The sequence below is a fragment of the Dromaius novaehollandiae genome, chromosome 2 (assembly GCF_036370855.1).
Source record: "Dromaius novaehollandiae isolate bDroNov1 chromosome 2, bDroNov1.hap1, whole genome shotgun sequence".
NCBI classification, from domain to species: Eukaryota; Metazoa; Chordata; class Aves; order Casuariiformes; family Dromaiidae; genus Dromaius; species Dromaius novaehollandiae.
In genome coordinates this window covers 61,392,695-61,410,137 of record NC_088099.1, presented here as the reverse complement: position 1 = coordinate 61,410,137, position 17,443 = coordinate 61,392,695, and the positions used below count along the sequence as shown (strand labels likewise).

Genomic DNA, 17,443 nt, shown 5'->3' with positions numbered 1-17,443 from the left:
AGCAAGCGTCTAATTTTATGCACAGAGGCGCACCGCCCCTGCTGCTCTGCCTTTTGCGCCGCCGTGGAGCTGCTCGGGGCGCGGGGGCTCGGCGGGCGCGCGCGCGCGCAAGGCAGCGGGGCGGGAAGCGCTGCGTTCGAGCCCTTTTGTTGGCGCGCGCCCGGGGCATTCGCGCGGCTGTAAGCGGCTCCTAGCAGCGCGCGCGGGGATTGGCCGCCGCGCGAGGTCTCGTTGCGCCGCCACGACCAATCAAGGAGCGCCGCGGGCGGGGCGGGAGGAGCGCCGGACCGGGCCGCGGGGAGCGGAGGCGAGGCGGCTGGGGGTGGCGGCGGCGGGATGAGGCTGAGCAGGGTCTGGCTGCTGGTGCTGCTGCTGGGGCTGGCCCAGCTGGCCATCCTGGCGCGCTGCGAGACGGCAGCCGAGGAGGACGGCGGAGGTGAGCGCGTGTGGGGCTGCCCGCGCTGAGGGGGAGTGCCGGGGGGGGAGGGGGGGACCGGGAGGGGGCGGCTGTAACGGCTCTGGCCGTTCGAGGCGGCGGAGCGCATTGGGAAACGGGGGTGAAGCCCCCCGGCGCGTTGCTCGCCCTGTCGCGGCAGAGCGGTAGCACACTGCCGCCGGATTTTATTCTTAACTTGCTCAAACGTGGTGGTTGCGCCAGGCCTGACGCAGTTTGTAAATGGCCTGGGGAAGGTGGTGCGTGTGGGGCTGGCTGAGGCCTACTGCCCGGCTGGGAGCTGCTTCCCGGTGTGCTGGGGCTCCCGGCGACGGCGCAGGCCACGCCGCGGGTGCGCTGGGCATCAGGCACATCAGCTTTTCCTGGGGGCTCGGTTCTTCGGCTGCTAATGCTCATGGTATCTTGTCCTGGAAAGAAAAGCCCTTTAACTCCCAGGAAGGTCTGTGCAGTTAGTTGCTCGAATGAGGTGGAGTCGTGTCAGAAAGTTGCAGGAGACAAACTTTGCCGGTCCTGGCTCTTCGCTCCTTTCCCAGACCTTTTTGGCTGATACTTGGAGGCTGGGCTCAATTGCTAATCTGGGCTCACAAAATTCATCTGTTTCTGGAGGGTTTTAACTTCTCAGAGTGTCTTCTTGTCGCGAGATCATTCGTTATTACCTTGCAACTACCTCTGCCTGATCTCTTCTAAATACAAAATTAAAAGCTAGAAATTAGCAATGTTAACAGGTATTGGCTCCTCTCTATTACCAATAAATACTCTCCTTATCTTAAGGAGCACATTCCCCCCCCCCCCCCCCATTCAAGGGTTCTACACGGTTTTTTTGTACTTCAAATGGAATACATTTTTTCAGGAGGAAGTTCCTGTGTTGTGCTAGCTTTTTTTGGTGTATTTTTCCCTTGTTTTTGAGCTTCACTGATGCATGTCTCCTCCATTCCAAAATTAGTTAAAACAAACCTGCACTGACTTAAATTTAAGTTCAGAGACTGTTCGTGGATATTTTTAAGTGATTCCATTTTTTTTAAAGTCTGTGTCACAAATTTTGGGAAATCTTTCATCTTTCATATTTCCTAAATTAACATTGCTGTATGTTTAAGTATTAGATGGCGTTTGGAGAGAATGGAATCTGGATGACCTCTTGAACTCCTGTTCTGCAAATTCTGGCTCATTGAACAGGCATTGAAACATAAAGAAAAGCATTTATGTCAGGTTCCTTATCTGCCTGAGCAACTGTGGGCTCTAGACTCTATTGTGTGAGGACCAAAAGACTTTTACGGGATACAGCATCTGCAGTAAGGGAGTGCAGTTATTTCAGCTCATATTAAGAAAGACTATCCTATTTTTTTCAGGAGGCTTTTATGTTATATTTGTGCTGCTCTGTTCCCCAGAACGCTTGATTATCATCAATTTTAGCTTGTCCCCCATTACCTTAAAATTATTTAATTGTGGTATTACAGTAAGGTCCCATAGCTGACAGCAGGAACTCAGCCTTAGGCTTCAGATGGGCTGGGTTTTCATCAGTATTTCCTAAATGTGCTATTCCTCTGTGTATAGGAGTTATTTCAGGATCAAAGACAAACAGGAGGGAAAGTATTTCCTCCTTTATGCATGTTTAATGTTAGTGCTTACACAACTTGAATAAGTTTCTCTTGTGTATCTCAAAATTGTATACAAACCATGAACTAGCCTTTATAAAGGTTTTGCTTTACAAATAAACGTAGCTGACAATTTCCAGTTTTGCCATTGAGATGCAAACCTGTATGAATTGGAACAACACATTTGTTTTATAACAAATGGTAACCTTATGTACATCAGTTCTTCAGGAAATGAAGTGTTCAGGTGAAACAGTAGAGACATGTTGTGTTGTATTTTTTTTGGAAATGAACTTTGAACATTAAAGCAGATATGCCCACAGCAAGGTGAGCCTAGAAGATGTGATGGGTGGGTTTTGACCATTATGCTCTTTGCATATTGACGAAGGAAAAGGAGGGATTGCACAGCTATTACACTACAGAAAACATTGAGAAAGGCTGCTTTATAAAAGGGCTTTTGAATGACCTCGCAACAGATTGCTAGTCTTGGGTTTGGGTGGTTTTTGTGCTGCTTTTTGGGTTTTTTTGTTGTTGTTAGACCAAAATCATCTAAGACTCTGACTGGAAGACAGACCTTAGAATCTGCTTTTCGAAAGGAGGCTTTCAAACAGAATCCAGAAGTCATTGATCGGATGCAGCTTTTTGATACTGAGTTCATCGTACTTAAAGAGAAAGTAGGCCAGATTTCCAATAAATTCTGGAAGTTCAGCAAAATTATTATATACATTAGCCATCATCCTGAAACAGTTCTGCCAACTAAACTTGTGCACCTGAAGTTTAAGATGAATGTCATCTGTGCAAGGATTTTTGTCTTGTGGGCAATAGTCATGTGTTGAAACTTGTGGAAACTTTTCATTGGAATAAATGGGAGTGGTCCGTACTTCACAGCAGGGCTAGTTTTAGCCCAAAGTTATCATTTAATACCTTATTCACCTGTTTTGCAAGTAGCTTTAAGAAACAGAGGCACATTGTTTTCATTAAAGCTACTTTATTTTCAAGAGCTATCTTGTACAAATATTTATTAGCTACTTTTGCAAATTCAGGTGTCACAATTAAAAGCTCATTTTGTATCTGGCCACTCCAAAAATGTAATCAGTAATGCAGAAGAACTTGTCTCTGTTTAAAAAATAAAATAAAACGTCCCTACTTCTCTCCTGCATGCTGTGTCAGGTCCTTAAAGCAGGTCTTCAGTGCTGACAGAGGAAGGTTGGAGGTAGCCAAGATAACCCTAACTCTCAGTGAAGGTAGAGATTACACAAGATGAGTTGGGAGTCTTAAGCAGAAAATTATAGGTGTGCTTTGGGGGGGTGGGGGGGGAAATGCAGGTCTTCCTTAAGCACATCTTCAAGAACCGGTGTCCTGTTGTTACATGCTACTATTTCTGTGTTTCCCTCTCTGAGGTGGAGGAAGTGAACAGGTGTAGTTCTCATGACAATGTATTGCTGTCAAAGAAGTTTTAGTTTGGCAGGGCAGGCAAGTACTTCCAGTGAAAGATAGACATGTTTTCAGGATGAAGAAATAGTAACAGAGATTTCAGTAATGATAGGCCTAGTATATTACTGTCTTCACTTGTGCAAAATTGTAGCTGCAGAAGGTACTTAGTTCTGATCTTTCCAAACAGTCAGCATGTGCCATCCTAACTGCAGTGGTCTTTTCTTGGGGAGGAATGATACATAATTAGCAGAAGTAAGGACTGCAGTCTGATGGTTAGTTTCAGACAGATGAGCAGAATTGACTGACTAGTTTTGGTGGAAATATCTCTGTGCCTCTAAAAATAAGTCTGAAGCAATTTGCTTGGAAAAATCAATGAACTTTGCACAACTTGCTGGGAGTTTCAGGCACAGACCAGCTGTGAAGGCCCTGCATTGAAATGAGGTTCTTAAAACTGCTGAGCACTGAGATCAATGGAAGTTTTGATTGCTAAACACCTTTGAGAACTAGCTTTTCAGCACTGCCCTATGTAAATGAATATGGTAATAGTTTTCTTTAAGTGTATTTTGAGGGTTGTTTCATTTGTGAGTGCTCTGAAGTAGCAACATAGATGCATTGTCCACTTGTAAATCAAGACTTGGAGATACTTTTTAGATCTGATGAAACAGTAGTAGTTGTTAAAGAAACTTAATCTGTGTCCAGGTGACTCTTGTGTGATAAATGATCTGTTCTAACCTCACTACATTGGAAGCTTACATTTTGGTGTTATGTAAATTTGGGACCTAATCAAAAACAACACGTTTTCTGCAGGGATGCATGTTGGTTTTTTTTGAGTGAAGGTATATGTTTATTTTTTAATATCTTCTAACAGAAAATGGGTATTCTAGTTGAATGGCTTAATTCTGTCCACAGTAAGCTTGCTCCTATGGTCTGCTGTTCATCTAAGAATAGCGTTTTTTCTGTCCCCTCCCTCTCCTCCCTTTCTCCCATTTTGTCATACCATTTTGTTGTACCAGCTCACTGGATATTGCATATTTCTAATTCTCAAATCTCGAACTCCAGGTGAAGTCAGAATATTTTCAGAATTCTTGTCCTGAATAAGTAAATTACATGTACATGGTTTGTTGTCTTAGAGCAGTCATGCCTGTTAAGCTTAGTCACAGGCTTACTAGACTTAAGTTAGAGAGTAGTTTTGAACAAGGAAATCTTTAGTTTTCTCTCTATTTTTCTAAAATACCAGGGCTTCCAGTGACTGGCTAAAAGGACCTTAACTTCATTGATGTAGGGTTTACACTTGGGATGGGAGATCTTTCATGGCCTGTCCTGTGACTTAAATTCCTTTAAAATAATTCAGGAAGGCCTGTTTGTCTTGGATGATAACAGTTTTTACAGATAAAACTGTTTGTTTAGTCTTTGCATGTTCTTTTGTTGAACAAACGATCTTAATTCCAAGCCAAGAATGACTGAACTGGTTGAAGTGTCCTAGCTTCAGATTTAATGGGCTAACCTTTCTTTTGTAATGTAGCAAATCTGTTTTCCCCTTGAAGGATCTATTATTGCCGATGTTTTTCAGCCTGATTAAATCAAAGGCTTCCTCAGAAGTTCTCCAGAGATGTTTTTATTCCATGTATTTCAGAAGGGTACACCTTGTATCTGCCAGATGCATGGAAGTAGGTTTACACAGGACTTCATGTGGCAGTGGTTTTTTTAATTCATCTTCATGCTCATTCCATGGACTGGTACTGCTTCAGAGCCAGTAAGTGGAATGACACTCCTGTGGGAGGAAAGCTTCCTTAGTAAATTAGACCTGAATCATCTAACTGAGCAAAATACACTGAGGTGGCAGGGGTGCGACTGAGGGATCAGAAACAGGGGCAAAATTTTAATGTGTCACCTCTAAGCCACGTTGCTTGTAACGAAATGATAGCACTTGAGATTATGGCAAGCATGTCTGTTGTTTATCAGACCTTCAGACTTGCAGAGCATAAAAGTAGATTACTCACTATATCTGTAGCACCACAAGGGAAGCATGGGGACAGATAATATCTGATATTTTGGTAAAAGACACCTAGCTTTTCCAGCCACATGCTGCTCTCTTTGAAGGGACAGCTGCTGAGCTGCTCAGTGGTGGGCTTCTATCTGAATTCAGGTACCACTTGTGTGCACTTGCCCTGCTGCTCACATTTCAACAAGGTACCCAGCATGCCTTGGTAGAGACTGTCATAGGTCCGTATGTATTAATACTCACTGTATTCATGTTGTAGTTTGCTCTGAAGAACAAATTAACATGTTGACATTTTACTGAAATATTGGTATTGCCAGCTGGCATGGCATGCGCCGAAGTAAAATAGGACCATTAGCATCTAAGCTCTTTGCAACCTCAGGCAGCTGTTATATGTGGACTACTAACTAGCTTTAGATACCTCTTTTAACCACAGTATATACTTGAATTTCTTTAACCTGGTAGTGCTATTTTAACATTAAATTTGAAACAATGTGTTGCATTTTTAATTTTATTTTTCCAGAATCTGTTACAAATGAAGATGATGACGACGATGAAGATGATGACGACGATGAAGATGATGATGGTGATTCTGAAGTTAAAGAAGAAAATGGTGTATTAGTCTTAAATGATGCAAACTTTGACACCTTCACTGCAGACAAGGAGACTGTGCTGCTGGAGTTCTATGCACCATGGTGGGTTTGGGATTGTGGTATCCCTGTGTGTTCAGCCTTGTCCTAAGTTTGGGGTGAGGTGGGTGTGAAGGTTTTTCTTGAGAGTACACCTTGCTGAAAAGTGAGCTTTGGTTGGAGTGGTTCTCAGGGGAGAGATAAGGTAACTTGATATTTTTTGCTTGTTTGTTTTCCCCAGATGTCTTTAAGTAAACGATTTTAGGGAATGAGAAGTTGTCAGTACCTTACTACCAGGAAGAGAAGCTGCAATAGCAAAAGCAGAGGTCTGGATCATGACTAGTTTGAAAATACAGGCTGTTTTAAAGGTGATGCAGGAGTACCTGGCTTCTTGGAGAAGCATGGGACTGTTGTAGTCCTTAGTGAGGTGGGGGGGGGGGGGGATTTTTCTCCAGCAGGGTGTGGAGGTGCTCTTTCTCTGCCTGTGTGGTGGGTGGTAGAGCAGCTTACTCTCTCCCCACAGATGTGGGTTGTACTGAGGGATTCCATGCCAAGAGAAGTACAACCCTGCTTTCGTCCCTGCTCAGTGCCTGTCAGGGAGTGAAGACAGAGCTGCTGTGCTCATAGGGTAGATGTGTGGCTTTTTGTTGGGCTATGTAGGAGTTTATGGAAGAGGGGACTCTTGATTCTCTTACTGCATCCCTGCTGTGGGACTTTACAGAGAAGGCCCTGGGGGGCCTGGTGGATGACAAGATGAGCATGAGCCGACAGTGCAGCTTTACAGCTGAGAAGGCCAACTGCATCTTGGGCTGTATTAGTGAGAATGTAGTCAGCAAGTTGAGGGCAGTGCTTTTTCATCTATATTCTACATTTACGAGACTGCGTCTGGAGTGCTGTATGTTTGGAGTTCCTAGTAGAAGAAATACAGTGACATAGCCCGAGGGAGGGCTACCAAGATGAATGAGAGGCTAGGGCACATGACATAGAGAAGATGAGGGAGGTGGGTTTACTCAGCCTTGAGAAGAGTAGGCTGAAGGGAGAGCTTATTGCTGTTTGCTATTTGGGAGGATAGAGGTAGGACAGAGCCACTCTTCTCTGAAGTGCAAGCAGAAAGATGAGAGGGAGCAGGCACAAATGGCAAACTGGTAAATTCCCAATCATAAGGAAAAATTTTCCACATGAGGGTGATTAGATGCTATAGCAGGTTGCCAGAGAGGCTGTGGATTCTCAATCCTTTGAGGTACTCAAACTGGGCTGAACAGGGCCCTGAGCAACCTGGTCCAACAAGAACTGCTTTGAGCAGGAGGTTGGACTAGGTGACTTCCTGTGGTCCCTTCTAACCTACCTGTTTCTATGGCTGGCTGATGATTCATCCCAAAATGTTCACACATTCCAATCATGAGGCAAAAATGGCTTTAATCTATAGTAGCAGGGTTGCTTTATTTTTCAGGAGTTGCTTTGGGGACTTTCCTGCTTTCAAAAGGAGCAGCTTGATTTTGCTTATAGTGGTATTCTTGGGTCCCAGCGAGCTCCAGAAAACTCCTAATGCAGTATGGTCTGATGGCTTGTTACTGTGTCCTGTTGCCTCACTGAGAACCTCTGCATTCACTCATCAAAATGGAGGAAGCTTCTGTAGCGGGGGAATTGCCAGAAGATTTTCCTTCTCCTCAAGTTCAAATCACTGCTCTTGCTAGAAAGATATGGTGGGAGTAAGTGCCTTTGTTACGCACCTATGTGGTGATGATAATTCTGCTGATGCACCAGGGTACACTGACTAACTCCAGAGTGCTCCAGGGAGCTACAACAGATTCACGTGTGAATAATTGAGACAAAGAATTTAGGTCAGAATGTATTTTTGCAGACAAAAGTAAGATTTGTAGGGGGAAAAATAAGAGGAGAATACACTGCAGTGAAGTTGCTGAGTTAGTGTTGCAGACAACCTGTTTTCCTTCATGGCTTCGTGATATAAAGGGACTTCTGTGTTTTGCTGGTCCTTTTCTAGTCTTTGAATGGGAGAGGGGGAAATATGATCTTGCTTGAGGTGGTTTTGTATTTTAGCTAACTTACTTTGAGAGTCTTGGCACATAGAAACCCATCCCTGCTTGGTTCTAGATACTATCTCTGCAGGTGTAGCTTGCCTTCATGAAAGCATAACACTAAGCTTGATTTAACTGAGCAAAAGGATGCACAGTCATCACAGACTAAATAGCTCTTTTCTTTCTACTCTCCCTCTTGCCAGTGGTGAGGCCAGGAAGTGCAGGCTGTCTACTGCATGCTGTATTTCCTCTTTTTTGATCATTCCTGGTTTTGTCTTCGGCTTGTCAAGCCATATTCAAGTTTTCCTGTATTTGTCAGGACAGAGGACACCACTTTTGTTAGCGGGAGCGTCTGTTCTTCCCAAAGAACTCTAGTGCCAGAGAGAGCAAGATGTGTGTTATGATGGATGTGAGATTTCATTAGGCTGAATGAATTTCTAGTTCATTTTTCTTTTTAGCTTGGTTTAGGCTCACAGGTGGAGATGGACCCAGATTGGGGAGAAGTTGAAGTCCAAGAGACAGTACTGGAGGGGAGAGCATGGAGGAGAAGCAGTGTGAGGCTTGCAACTTTGTTGTAAAAGCAGTTAAAAACTTTTTTTGCAATGCTGTTAGGCACTGCATATGGAAATGTTACCTTTTGACTGAAAAAGTAGTGGAAAGGTGGTGCTTTGATCCCTTTCACATAATGCCATGGGCATGGCAAACTTCTGATTTACACATTAAAGTTTCTTGAAAGTATAACCACTTGAAAACAAGAGCTGTAATGAAAACTGAATGGTGCAAAATCAAAATGCAGGTACTGAATGGTATGTAGACAGCACTTCTCAACACTTTTATTCTAGGGTGCTTCACAGAACAACACGTTAGCTACAACTACTGTCTGTATCTGTCCGTGATCTGGAAAACATAATAAGGAAAAACATTCTTGTGTTGATGCCGTGAACATCTTGCAGAAGACCTGGAAGTGCGGAGTAGCAAAATACCCTTCAGGTCTGTTAAATGTTTATTTGTTTACTAGTCTCCCTCTCCCTCTGACAGGTGCGGACATTGCAAGCAGTTTGCTCCCGAATATGAAAAGATAGCCAAAACTCTGAAGGAAAATGACCCTCCTATTCCAGTTGCCAAAATTGATGCTACTGCAGCCACTTCACTAGCAAGTCGTTTTGATGTTAGTGGCTACCCAACCATCAAAATTCTGAAGAAAGGCCAACCAGTTGACTACGATGGCTCTCGGACGGAAGATGGTAAGCATCAGTCCTTTGCAATTCTGTACAACAAAGCAAGAAAGTATATGATCTTGCTTGTTATCACGGGAACTGTTCACTGGGCCCCCTATAAAGGGCTTTTATCTTGACTTCCATTACCTTAAGCAAAATAATAATTATGGTTGAAATTTTACCTAATCTTTTAAATTGCCTGCAGGCTAGAAGACACTTTCACAGGTAGTATGGTCACTGATGGAAGGTTTCTAGAAATACCATTTGACTAGAAGAGGAGGTAATCTCATGCTTGCAGAAGGATTAGCCAGACACTGGGTGTGTATATTAACAGTGGATTTAGAACTACTGCTTGCTGCTTAATAAATGCATCTAATTTCAGGCTAGTCAAAAGGTGAAAACACTGTCTTTTCAGACTGTTTTGAGAGGGATTCATGAAATAACTTGTTGGAAAGTACAGGCTTATGGTCTGCATAGTTAAGATAGGTGCTCTGCTGTGAGGTAGAGGACGTGTTAAAGGACTCCTTGGCAATACTGACTGTATGTTTGGGCCATGTTTGCCACTCTGATTTCAAAATGTTCATATCAGCTCTCTCACTTGGTATACTACAGATATGATGATGCAAACTTGCTAATTGAGCAATTGAACTGTCTTTCAGCTATTGTGGCTAAAGTCAAGGAAGTTTCTGACCCCGACTGGACTCCTCCACCAGAAGCTACCCTAGTATTGACCCAGGATAATTTTGATGAAGTGGTGAATAGTGCTGACATAATTCTGGTGGAGTTCTATGCCCCATGGTAAGCAAGAAGGCAGTTGGCTCCGCTTTTCTAGCGCAGCTATGCTGAAAACAGTTGGTGAAACTGGCAGACAGCAGCTGATAACTGCTAGATACAATGGTTTTCTGTGATTATGCCTCTTCGAAAGTGGCTTGGCTCGACACTGTGCGGATGTGTCTAGCTCTGATGTATATTAGTTCTAATCTGGACCTAAAATTGTACTACAAGTCACTTGAAGACTAGACTGAATCCACATCTCAGCAAGAGATGGGTTCCAGAACTTTACTGCCTGTGTAGTTTTTTTTGGAGATTCTGCATATTTACTAAGTTGGGAACATGTTGGGAGGTGTTGCAGACTCTTGGAGAGGGTTTGTCTTTAGTTTAAAAATTAATCTCTGAAAATGAAACTACCATAGTAATGCAGGAGCAAGCATAGAGACTAGCAAGACTTATGGCTTGTAAAATTGCCTCTCTTTTCCACATCCCCTTTCCTTAGGTGTGGACACTGCAAAAGGCTTGCTCCAGAATATGAGAAGGCTGCCCAGGAGCTCAGCAAACGCACACCTCCTATTCCCCTGGCTAAAGTTGATGCCACTGCTGAAACCGAGGTTGCTAAGAAATATGATGTTACTGGCTATCCAACTCTGAAAATCTTCCGCAAGGGCAAACCTTATGACTACAATGGTCCACGAGAAAAATATGGTATTACAACTTCTCTTACTTTCTAAGGGTTTGACCACAAATGTATTGACATAACTATAGAGCTTACCAACTTATTCACATCATAGGAATGGTATTTCACTTGAAATCTTGTTCTGTGGTAGCTGGGGGAACCTGGAAAAAACATGCTCTAATACCTAAATAGGCCAACAGGATAAAGTCACTTGTCTGATTTTTACAGCATCTCTTCATCAGGTGGTACCATAAGCTCCTTTTAACATAAAATAAGTTAAGTACATGTGGTAAAGCAGCAGCAGTATGAGAAAATAGCAGTTATTAATTGCACTATAAGGAATGCTCTGTAAGGGCTGGCAGTGTTCAGTACTGGTTTTTCATATGAGGAAAGACTTAAGAATTTTCAAGCAGAATTTTGTCTAGTAGCAGGGTCAGGAGACAGTGAATGGTCTTGAATTTCAGAAAGGCTGGTCTACTTACAAGGCTAATAACCTGAGAGTATCTAGAACTGGAGCCTTTTTTTAAAAAAAATGAAGTTATTGATTTGGTATCTTTTAGTTATGGTGTGCATAGAATGCTGTCCATAGGAAATATGATATTAAACAATGCTAGAGAGGGGAACCTCTGAACCTTTCAAATGAGTAAATGTTCTAAACAGTTTCTTGCGGGGGGGCTTTTATCTTACAGGTATTGTTGATTACATGATTGAACAGGCTGGTCCTCCATCCAAACAGATTCAGGCTACCAAACAGGTACAGGAATTTCTGAAAGATGGGGATGATGTCATCATCATTGGTGTTTTTAGTGGAGAGACGGACAAAAAGTATCAGCTGTATCAGGAAGCAGGTAAAGAATATTTTAAAATATTAAGCAAAAGTGTTTGGGATTCTGCCCAGGACCTTGTGAGCATAGGCAGGAGAGTTCCTTTATTTCTGCTCTTAGGTTGGTAGGGAGATTGGAGTGGAAAGAGGAGGGGGATTAAAGGATGGTCTTTCACTTGCATTCAAAGAAAAAGAAAAAAACCCTCACACCAGACTCTGAAGATATAATTAATGCATCAGTTTGCCAGTAACAGGAGATCTTAGCGTTACGCCTTTCTAAAACATGAGAACTGGAGAGGAAGGAAAATTCCTAGCTGAGGAACAAATTCCATGTTCTTGGCTTAAAGCCTGCCTGGTTTTATCATCTTGTGTTGTGGTTTCCCATCGGACAGTTCCAGATGCTGTGCTCTGTTGAACATCTTTGGGGTGGGGAGCCTGAAAAAAGGAGAATGCTCATCTGCTGCAGAAAGGTGCTGGGTCAGGAGTGGGGAAGAAGAGAGGAAAAAGAGCAGCTCTGTAATTGCACAGACCAGGACAGGCAGAGAGGTACATTAAGTCCTGTGGAAGAGTGGGTGGGGGTGGATGTTGAGAAGAGGCAGGATATGAAGCAGGGACTCCACTTAGTTGACTGAAGCAGCAGGCTCTTTCTAGGTGGTTGTTGGAGTTCAGGAAGTTTCTCTAAGAACATGAAAATGGGCTAGAAGGGACCTCGTTGTCCATCTCTGGACTGGTATAGCTCAACCATTCCTGGCAATGTCTGTTCCAAAACTTCCTTTGACATGACAAACTGATGATCCTGTTAACAGTATTTTCTGCCACTCAGAAGAGGCCAAGCACTGTTGCCTCAGCCCCTAACCAGTTTTTCTGTGCTTTGCATGCTCAAACTACTCAGAGCCACTCTTGGCTTCTGCTAGTTTTGAGAGCAGTGTGGGCAATTCTTTTCCCTGTGGCTATGCCTGCTTCTGGGGCTGCCATCACTTACCATTGGATTCAGAGCTTTGGCCACTCCAGCCTAGTGAGGTACAGAACTATTCAACAGACTGCCCCATAGCACATGGATTGACTAGATGACTGAGTTCCCTTCCAGCTCTACTTTGTTATTTGGGGGAAAGCCAAGAGTTAGGAGATGGACAGACATAGGGGATTCATTGTGTATGTGTTGGAGCATTTAGAGCAAACCCTGAAGTAGATGAGTTGCTCAAAATCATTCAAGTAGAGCTATTCAAACTGTGTGCTGTCTCCATTTTTTTATATACACTTCTCACCCTCTTTGGAAACAATTGAAAGATGGCAAAGTTTGTCTCCAAGACTTTGCTGCAATCCAAGTCTCTGTGAGAATGGGAAGAGAATTGCCCTGCAGTGCAGCTCCAAGGTTTCAGTCAGAGGCTCTTAGTTCATTACCTGATGATTTTTTTTCCTCTTCCTTCTCCCTAATCTTAATTTTTTCAGCTAACGGTTTAAGAGAAGATTACAAGTTCCATCACACCTTCAGCAATGAGATTGCAAAATTATTGCAAGCATCTCCTGGAAAACTGGTTGTCATGCAGCCGGAAAAGTTTCAGTCAAAGCATGAGCCGAAGATGCATGTTTTGGATCTTGAAGTGAGTAGTTGGTCCAAAGCTACAAAAATTGCATTACAAATTTATAAGAAGGCTCTTTAGTCTGTATATATGAGCAGCTGACATTTTCCTGTTGGAAATACTTTATTAAATATTTGAGGTAACCTGTTTTTCCCCCCCCCCCCCGAAATTATGCTTCTTTGTAATAAGCTTTATGAAGTGAACCCCGAGGTTACATGTTCAGATAATAAATTACTGTACTATGAAATTAATCAATCTACAGGTGGAATACTAAATTTTCTTTAGTGCTGAAGGATTTGAAGGACATGGTAAAGGGCACTGTGCATAACTTTCCTCCTCTTTCTCATTTGTCCATACACAAATATTTTGCAGGAATGTGTAATAGGAATGTCACTTAATCCATTTTTCTGGACTTTTTTCCCCTAAACAGGACTCTACAGATGGATCAGAGATTAAAGAGCATGTGCTAAAACATGCCTTGCCTCTAGTTGGTCATCGCAAGCCTTCCAATGAGGCTAAGAGATACACTAAGCGTCCTCTAGTGGTTGTCTATTATACTGTAGACTTTGGTTTTGATTATCGTGTTGGTAAGTTAACTAGGATTAGCTTTGATCCACTTCGTGAGGAAGAAAGTGGTAACTAGAAATCGCTAATCTTGTGTTCTGGTGATTTTCAGCTACCCAGTACTGGAGAGGCAAAGTTCTGGAAGTGGCCAAAGACTTCCCTGAATATGTTTTTGCTATTTCTGATGAGGAAGATTATTCTTCTGAAATAAAAGACTTGGGCCTGATTGAGAGTGGAGAGGATGTCAATGTGGCAATCCTGGACGAAGGTGGCAAGAAGTATGCTATGGAGCCAGAAGAGTTTGACTCTGATGTACTCAGGCAGTTTGTGCTGGCATTCAAAAAAGGTACAGTTTCGAAAATAGTTCTCTCTTACATTTACCATTTATTTTTCTTTCCAAGAGTGTTTTTCCTGAGGTGATGGGTACAATCAATTAAAAATATACATATACATGCAACCTTTATAGTGTTTTGTCACTTACTGGTTTAGGATATCTCTTTTGCTCCTTCTGTTAAACTCAGTTCACTAACTTTGCTAGATCTAATACTGAGTATGTGTTTGGCAAGCTTAATATGTTCTTGTATCTTTGAAGTGCCAGTAGTTGATCATTTATATTCATGGTTAGTATATTAAATCACTGTGTGTATAATGTCTAATTGTTGACAGACACCCCCTAAAAAGAGAGAGAGAGCTTCCAGGGAAACACTATACATATTCTGCTGCCCATATTTCACAAGCTTATTGTATTAAAATGTCACCAGCAGGCTAACCCATGTTTTGGGTTGGGATAAGTTCACTTACTGGCACAACGCTCCCTGGCAGGAAGATATGTTCTTGCTCTTTTTTTCTTAGCGGAGATCATAAGGATCGTTCTTACTATATTCTAATAATGGTACGTGTTTTTTTGCTTCCTTTTAGGAAAACTGAAGCCTATTGTGAAGTCCCAGCCAGTGCCAAAAAATAACAAAGGGCCTGTAAAAGTGGTAGTGGGTAAAACGTTTGATACCATAGTAATGGATCCAAATAATGATGTTCTCATAGAGTTCTATGCCCCGTGGTGTGGACACTGCAAGAAACTAGAACCTGTGTATATTGAGCTAGGCAAAAAATACAGAAATGAGAAAAATCTAGTCATAGCCAAGATGGATGCTACTGCCAATGATGTGACAAGTGACCGCTACAAAGTGGAGGGATTCCCCACTATCTACTTTGCTCCGAGGGACAAGAAGAACAACCCTGTTAAATTTGAAGGGGACAGAGATTTAGAGCATTTGAGCAAATTTATAGAGGAGCATGTGACAAAACTCTCCAGAACAAAAGAAGAGCTCTAGATAAGTTGAGGGTGGTGAAGAAAGAATTGTTTGTATGTTGTAGTTAAAGCAAGTTACTGACAAAACTTGTTGAGAGAAGAATTCGGCAGTTTGAGCAAGGAGATTATTGAGCAGTAAAGCAATTACAGTATCTTTTTTTTGTATTGCAGAAAAGTTTATTCTGGACACTGAACTTCTCTCTGACATCAATGTCTTACATTAGTTATGATTTCAATCTTTGGAGAAAAATACATCCTTTATTTTTTGTGACTATCTTGAGCTTGATTCTTTGATTCCAATGCAGCTCTTTTTCAACTTAAGTTTTATCAAAAAGAGAAGGGGAGGGGGAAATCCCTCTGCCAAACAAGTTTCTTTTTGTCTTATTTGTTGGTGTGGTTATTGTTGGGTTTCATGTTTGGTTTGAACCAAGCTCTCTTCTGTTTTTTTGTGTACACATTCATTTGACTGTATCATTGTATTCATTGCTGAGGATAAGGGGATTTCTGAACTGTAGATAAATTAGTCGTACTGAAATCACACACAGCAACATGCTATTTAAATATGCCCTAGTCCTGGCTGCTTTTGTGATGTGTATCTCTGTAGAGAGGGTGATGCTAAAATACCAGGCTTTTCTAATTGACCTCTCTGTACCAGCCCATATTCACCTGTTTATCTTGGAGGTCTTCCCAAGTATGTTTGGAATAGTAGGAGCTTCAAAGAAAGAGCATCTACTGAAAGGTAACGCTTGGAATTCTGGTGTCAAATTTGTATATTCTGGGTCTCCTTTCATTTTGCAGAGAGAAAGGTTAAGGTGAAAAAACTGCCATTTGGTAGTGATTCTTTTTTGGGGAACCAGACTGAGACCTTCTAGTGTGCTTTATTCCTGTGACAGTTACTGCATGTACCAGAGATGGTCACAATGGCTCTGTGCTCTACTTGGCATGTAAGTGTCCTTAAAAGTGGATTTTTATGTGGAATGAACTAATTCAGAGCCGTAAATTCATAGGCTATGTCAGGCTGGCCAGACTTACTGACATCAAGGACTGTTTTCTAAAACACTTGTGAGCTAGGTTTTGGCCAAATTACTTAGTTTAGAGAGTGCTTTCTCCTGAAAGTACCCAATTTTCATTAGTCAGTGAGAAGGTAAAATAACTCAGTATGTCGGGAGCCTTCAGACAATTGGGTTACCAGTGCCTAAAATAAAATCAAAAACTGTTTGAAAGCGTTGCTCTTGGCACATCTGGACTATGAGTGTCTTGAGTAGTGAGAAAGTCCTGCCCGCAAAGGGAAGTGGGACAGCATTGTTGGAACCTGTAATAAGCTGCTTCCTTATTGGTGGTTCAGAAGTCATGGCCCTGTGTTGCTGACTTTCTGAGAAATGGAGCAGACTTTAGTTGTTGGGGTTAGCAACCCCCAAATCTAAAACGAACAATCCCAAAGTGGGTAGAAGAGGTAAGAAGAGAAAGCTGGGCATATAAAGATGGGCAGAAATCTTTTGGACCCTATTGCTCAAGATAGCCTAGAAACACCAACTGCAGGAGAGAGAAAGGGCCTAAGAGTTAGCTGCAGCCTGAAATGCAGGTTGAAACAACTCTTGTTGTGGAGTCACTCTGTATGCTCTTGTCAGGTACCAGATAGTATGTTTAACTCTTCTTCATTATCATCTTTTTTCTGATATGTTAGAGAAGATGAGGAAGTTGCTTCAAGCATCTCCAAACCATTGCTTTTGATAGGTAGCAGGTTTAAAAAACAAAAAACAACAAAAATAATTCCTGAAGTACCATCTGCTTCTCAGAGCTCTGATGTTGCAGTGTGTGCCACTTGTGAGTGTGTCACTGGAGCAATTTTGTTAAAATTAATTATACAGATAGAGCTCCTGTTCTAGCAGAACTGTGTGTTCTAGGCTGTCTTATAAAAAAAAAAAAAAAAAGTATAATCGGTCTTCCCTGGATGTTTCTTTATTGCATTAGTGTTCAACTTCTTGGAGGGCATGTAAATTAAAAAAAAAAAAAAATCTTCTGTGGAGACACAGGTTTTTGCATAGCAAGGATAAGCCTCCATCCAGAAAGTGTCTGGACTCAAAGCAGCAAGGGGGTACGTCCTTAACCTTTGCTGCATCTTTGTATCCCTGTTGAGGGGACATGTCTGCCTGCTGCCTGAACAGGGAGCTGTCCCCCACTGACTTATCAGTACCCAGGAAGAAGTGACTATTGAATGATTCTTGCAGAGGCTGCATGAAGGCTTTTTCTTTGTTCAAAATTAAATTGAAGCTAGTGAACAAAGCACACCAGCAGCCTTCTGAATGAAGAGGACAGTATCAAATCTCCATTGAGTGCTGGGGTGTACTTGAATGCCATT

The 17,443-nt window shown here is 42.3% G+C and overlaps 1 protein-coding gene across 1 annotated transcript; it reads left to right on the top strand.

The window, feature by feature from the left end:
• Window positions 1-15,468, top strand: PDIA4 (protein disulfide isomerase family A member 4). The gene is made up of 10 exons (XM_026123579.2): window positions 1-436; window positions 6,000-6,171; window positions 9,180-9,385; window positions 10,018-10,156; window positions 10,632-10,837; window positions 11,498-11,656; window positions 13,081-13,232; window positions 13,642-13,798; window positions 13,888-14,121; window positions 14,694-15,468. Exons 1-10 carry the CDS (start codon window positions 337-339, stop codon window positions 15,104-15,106), a joined length of 1,938 nt encoding a protein of 645 aa, XP_025979364.1. The 5' UTR covers window positions 1-336; the 3' UTR covers window positions 15,107-15,468.
• Window positions 15,469-17,443: the final 1,975 nt, after the last annotated feature.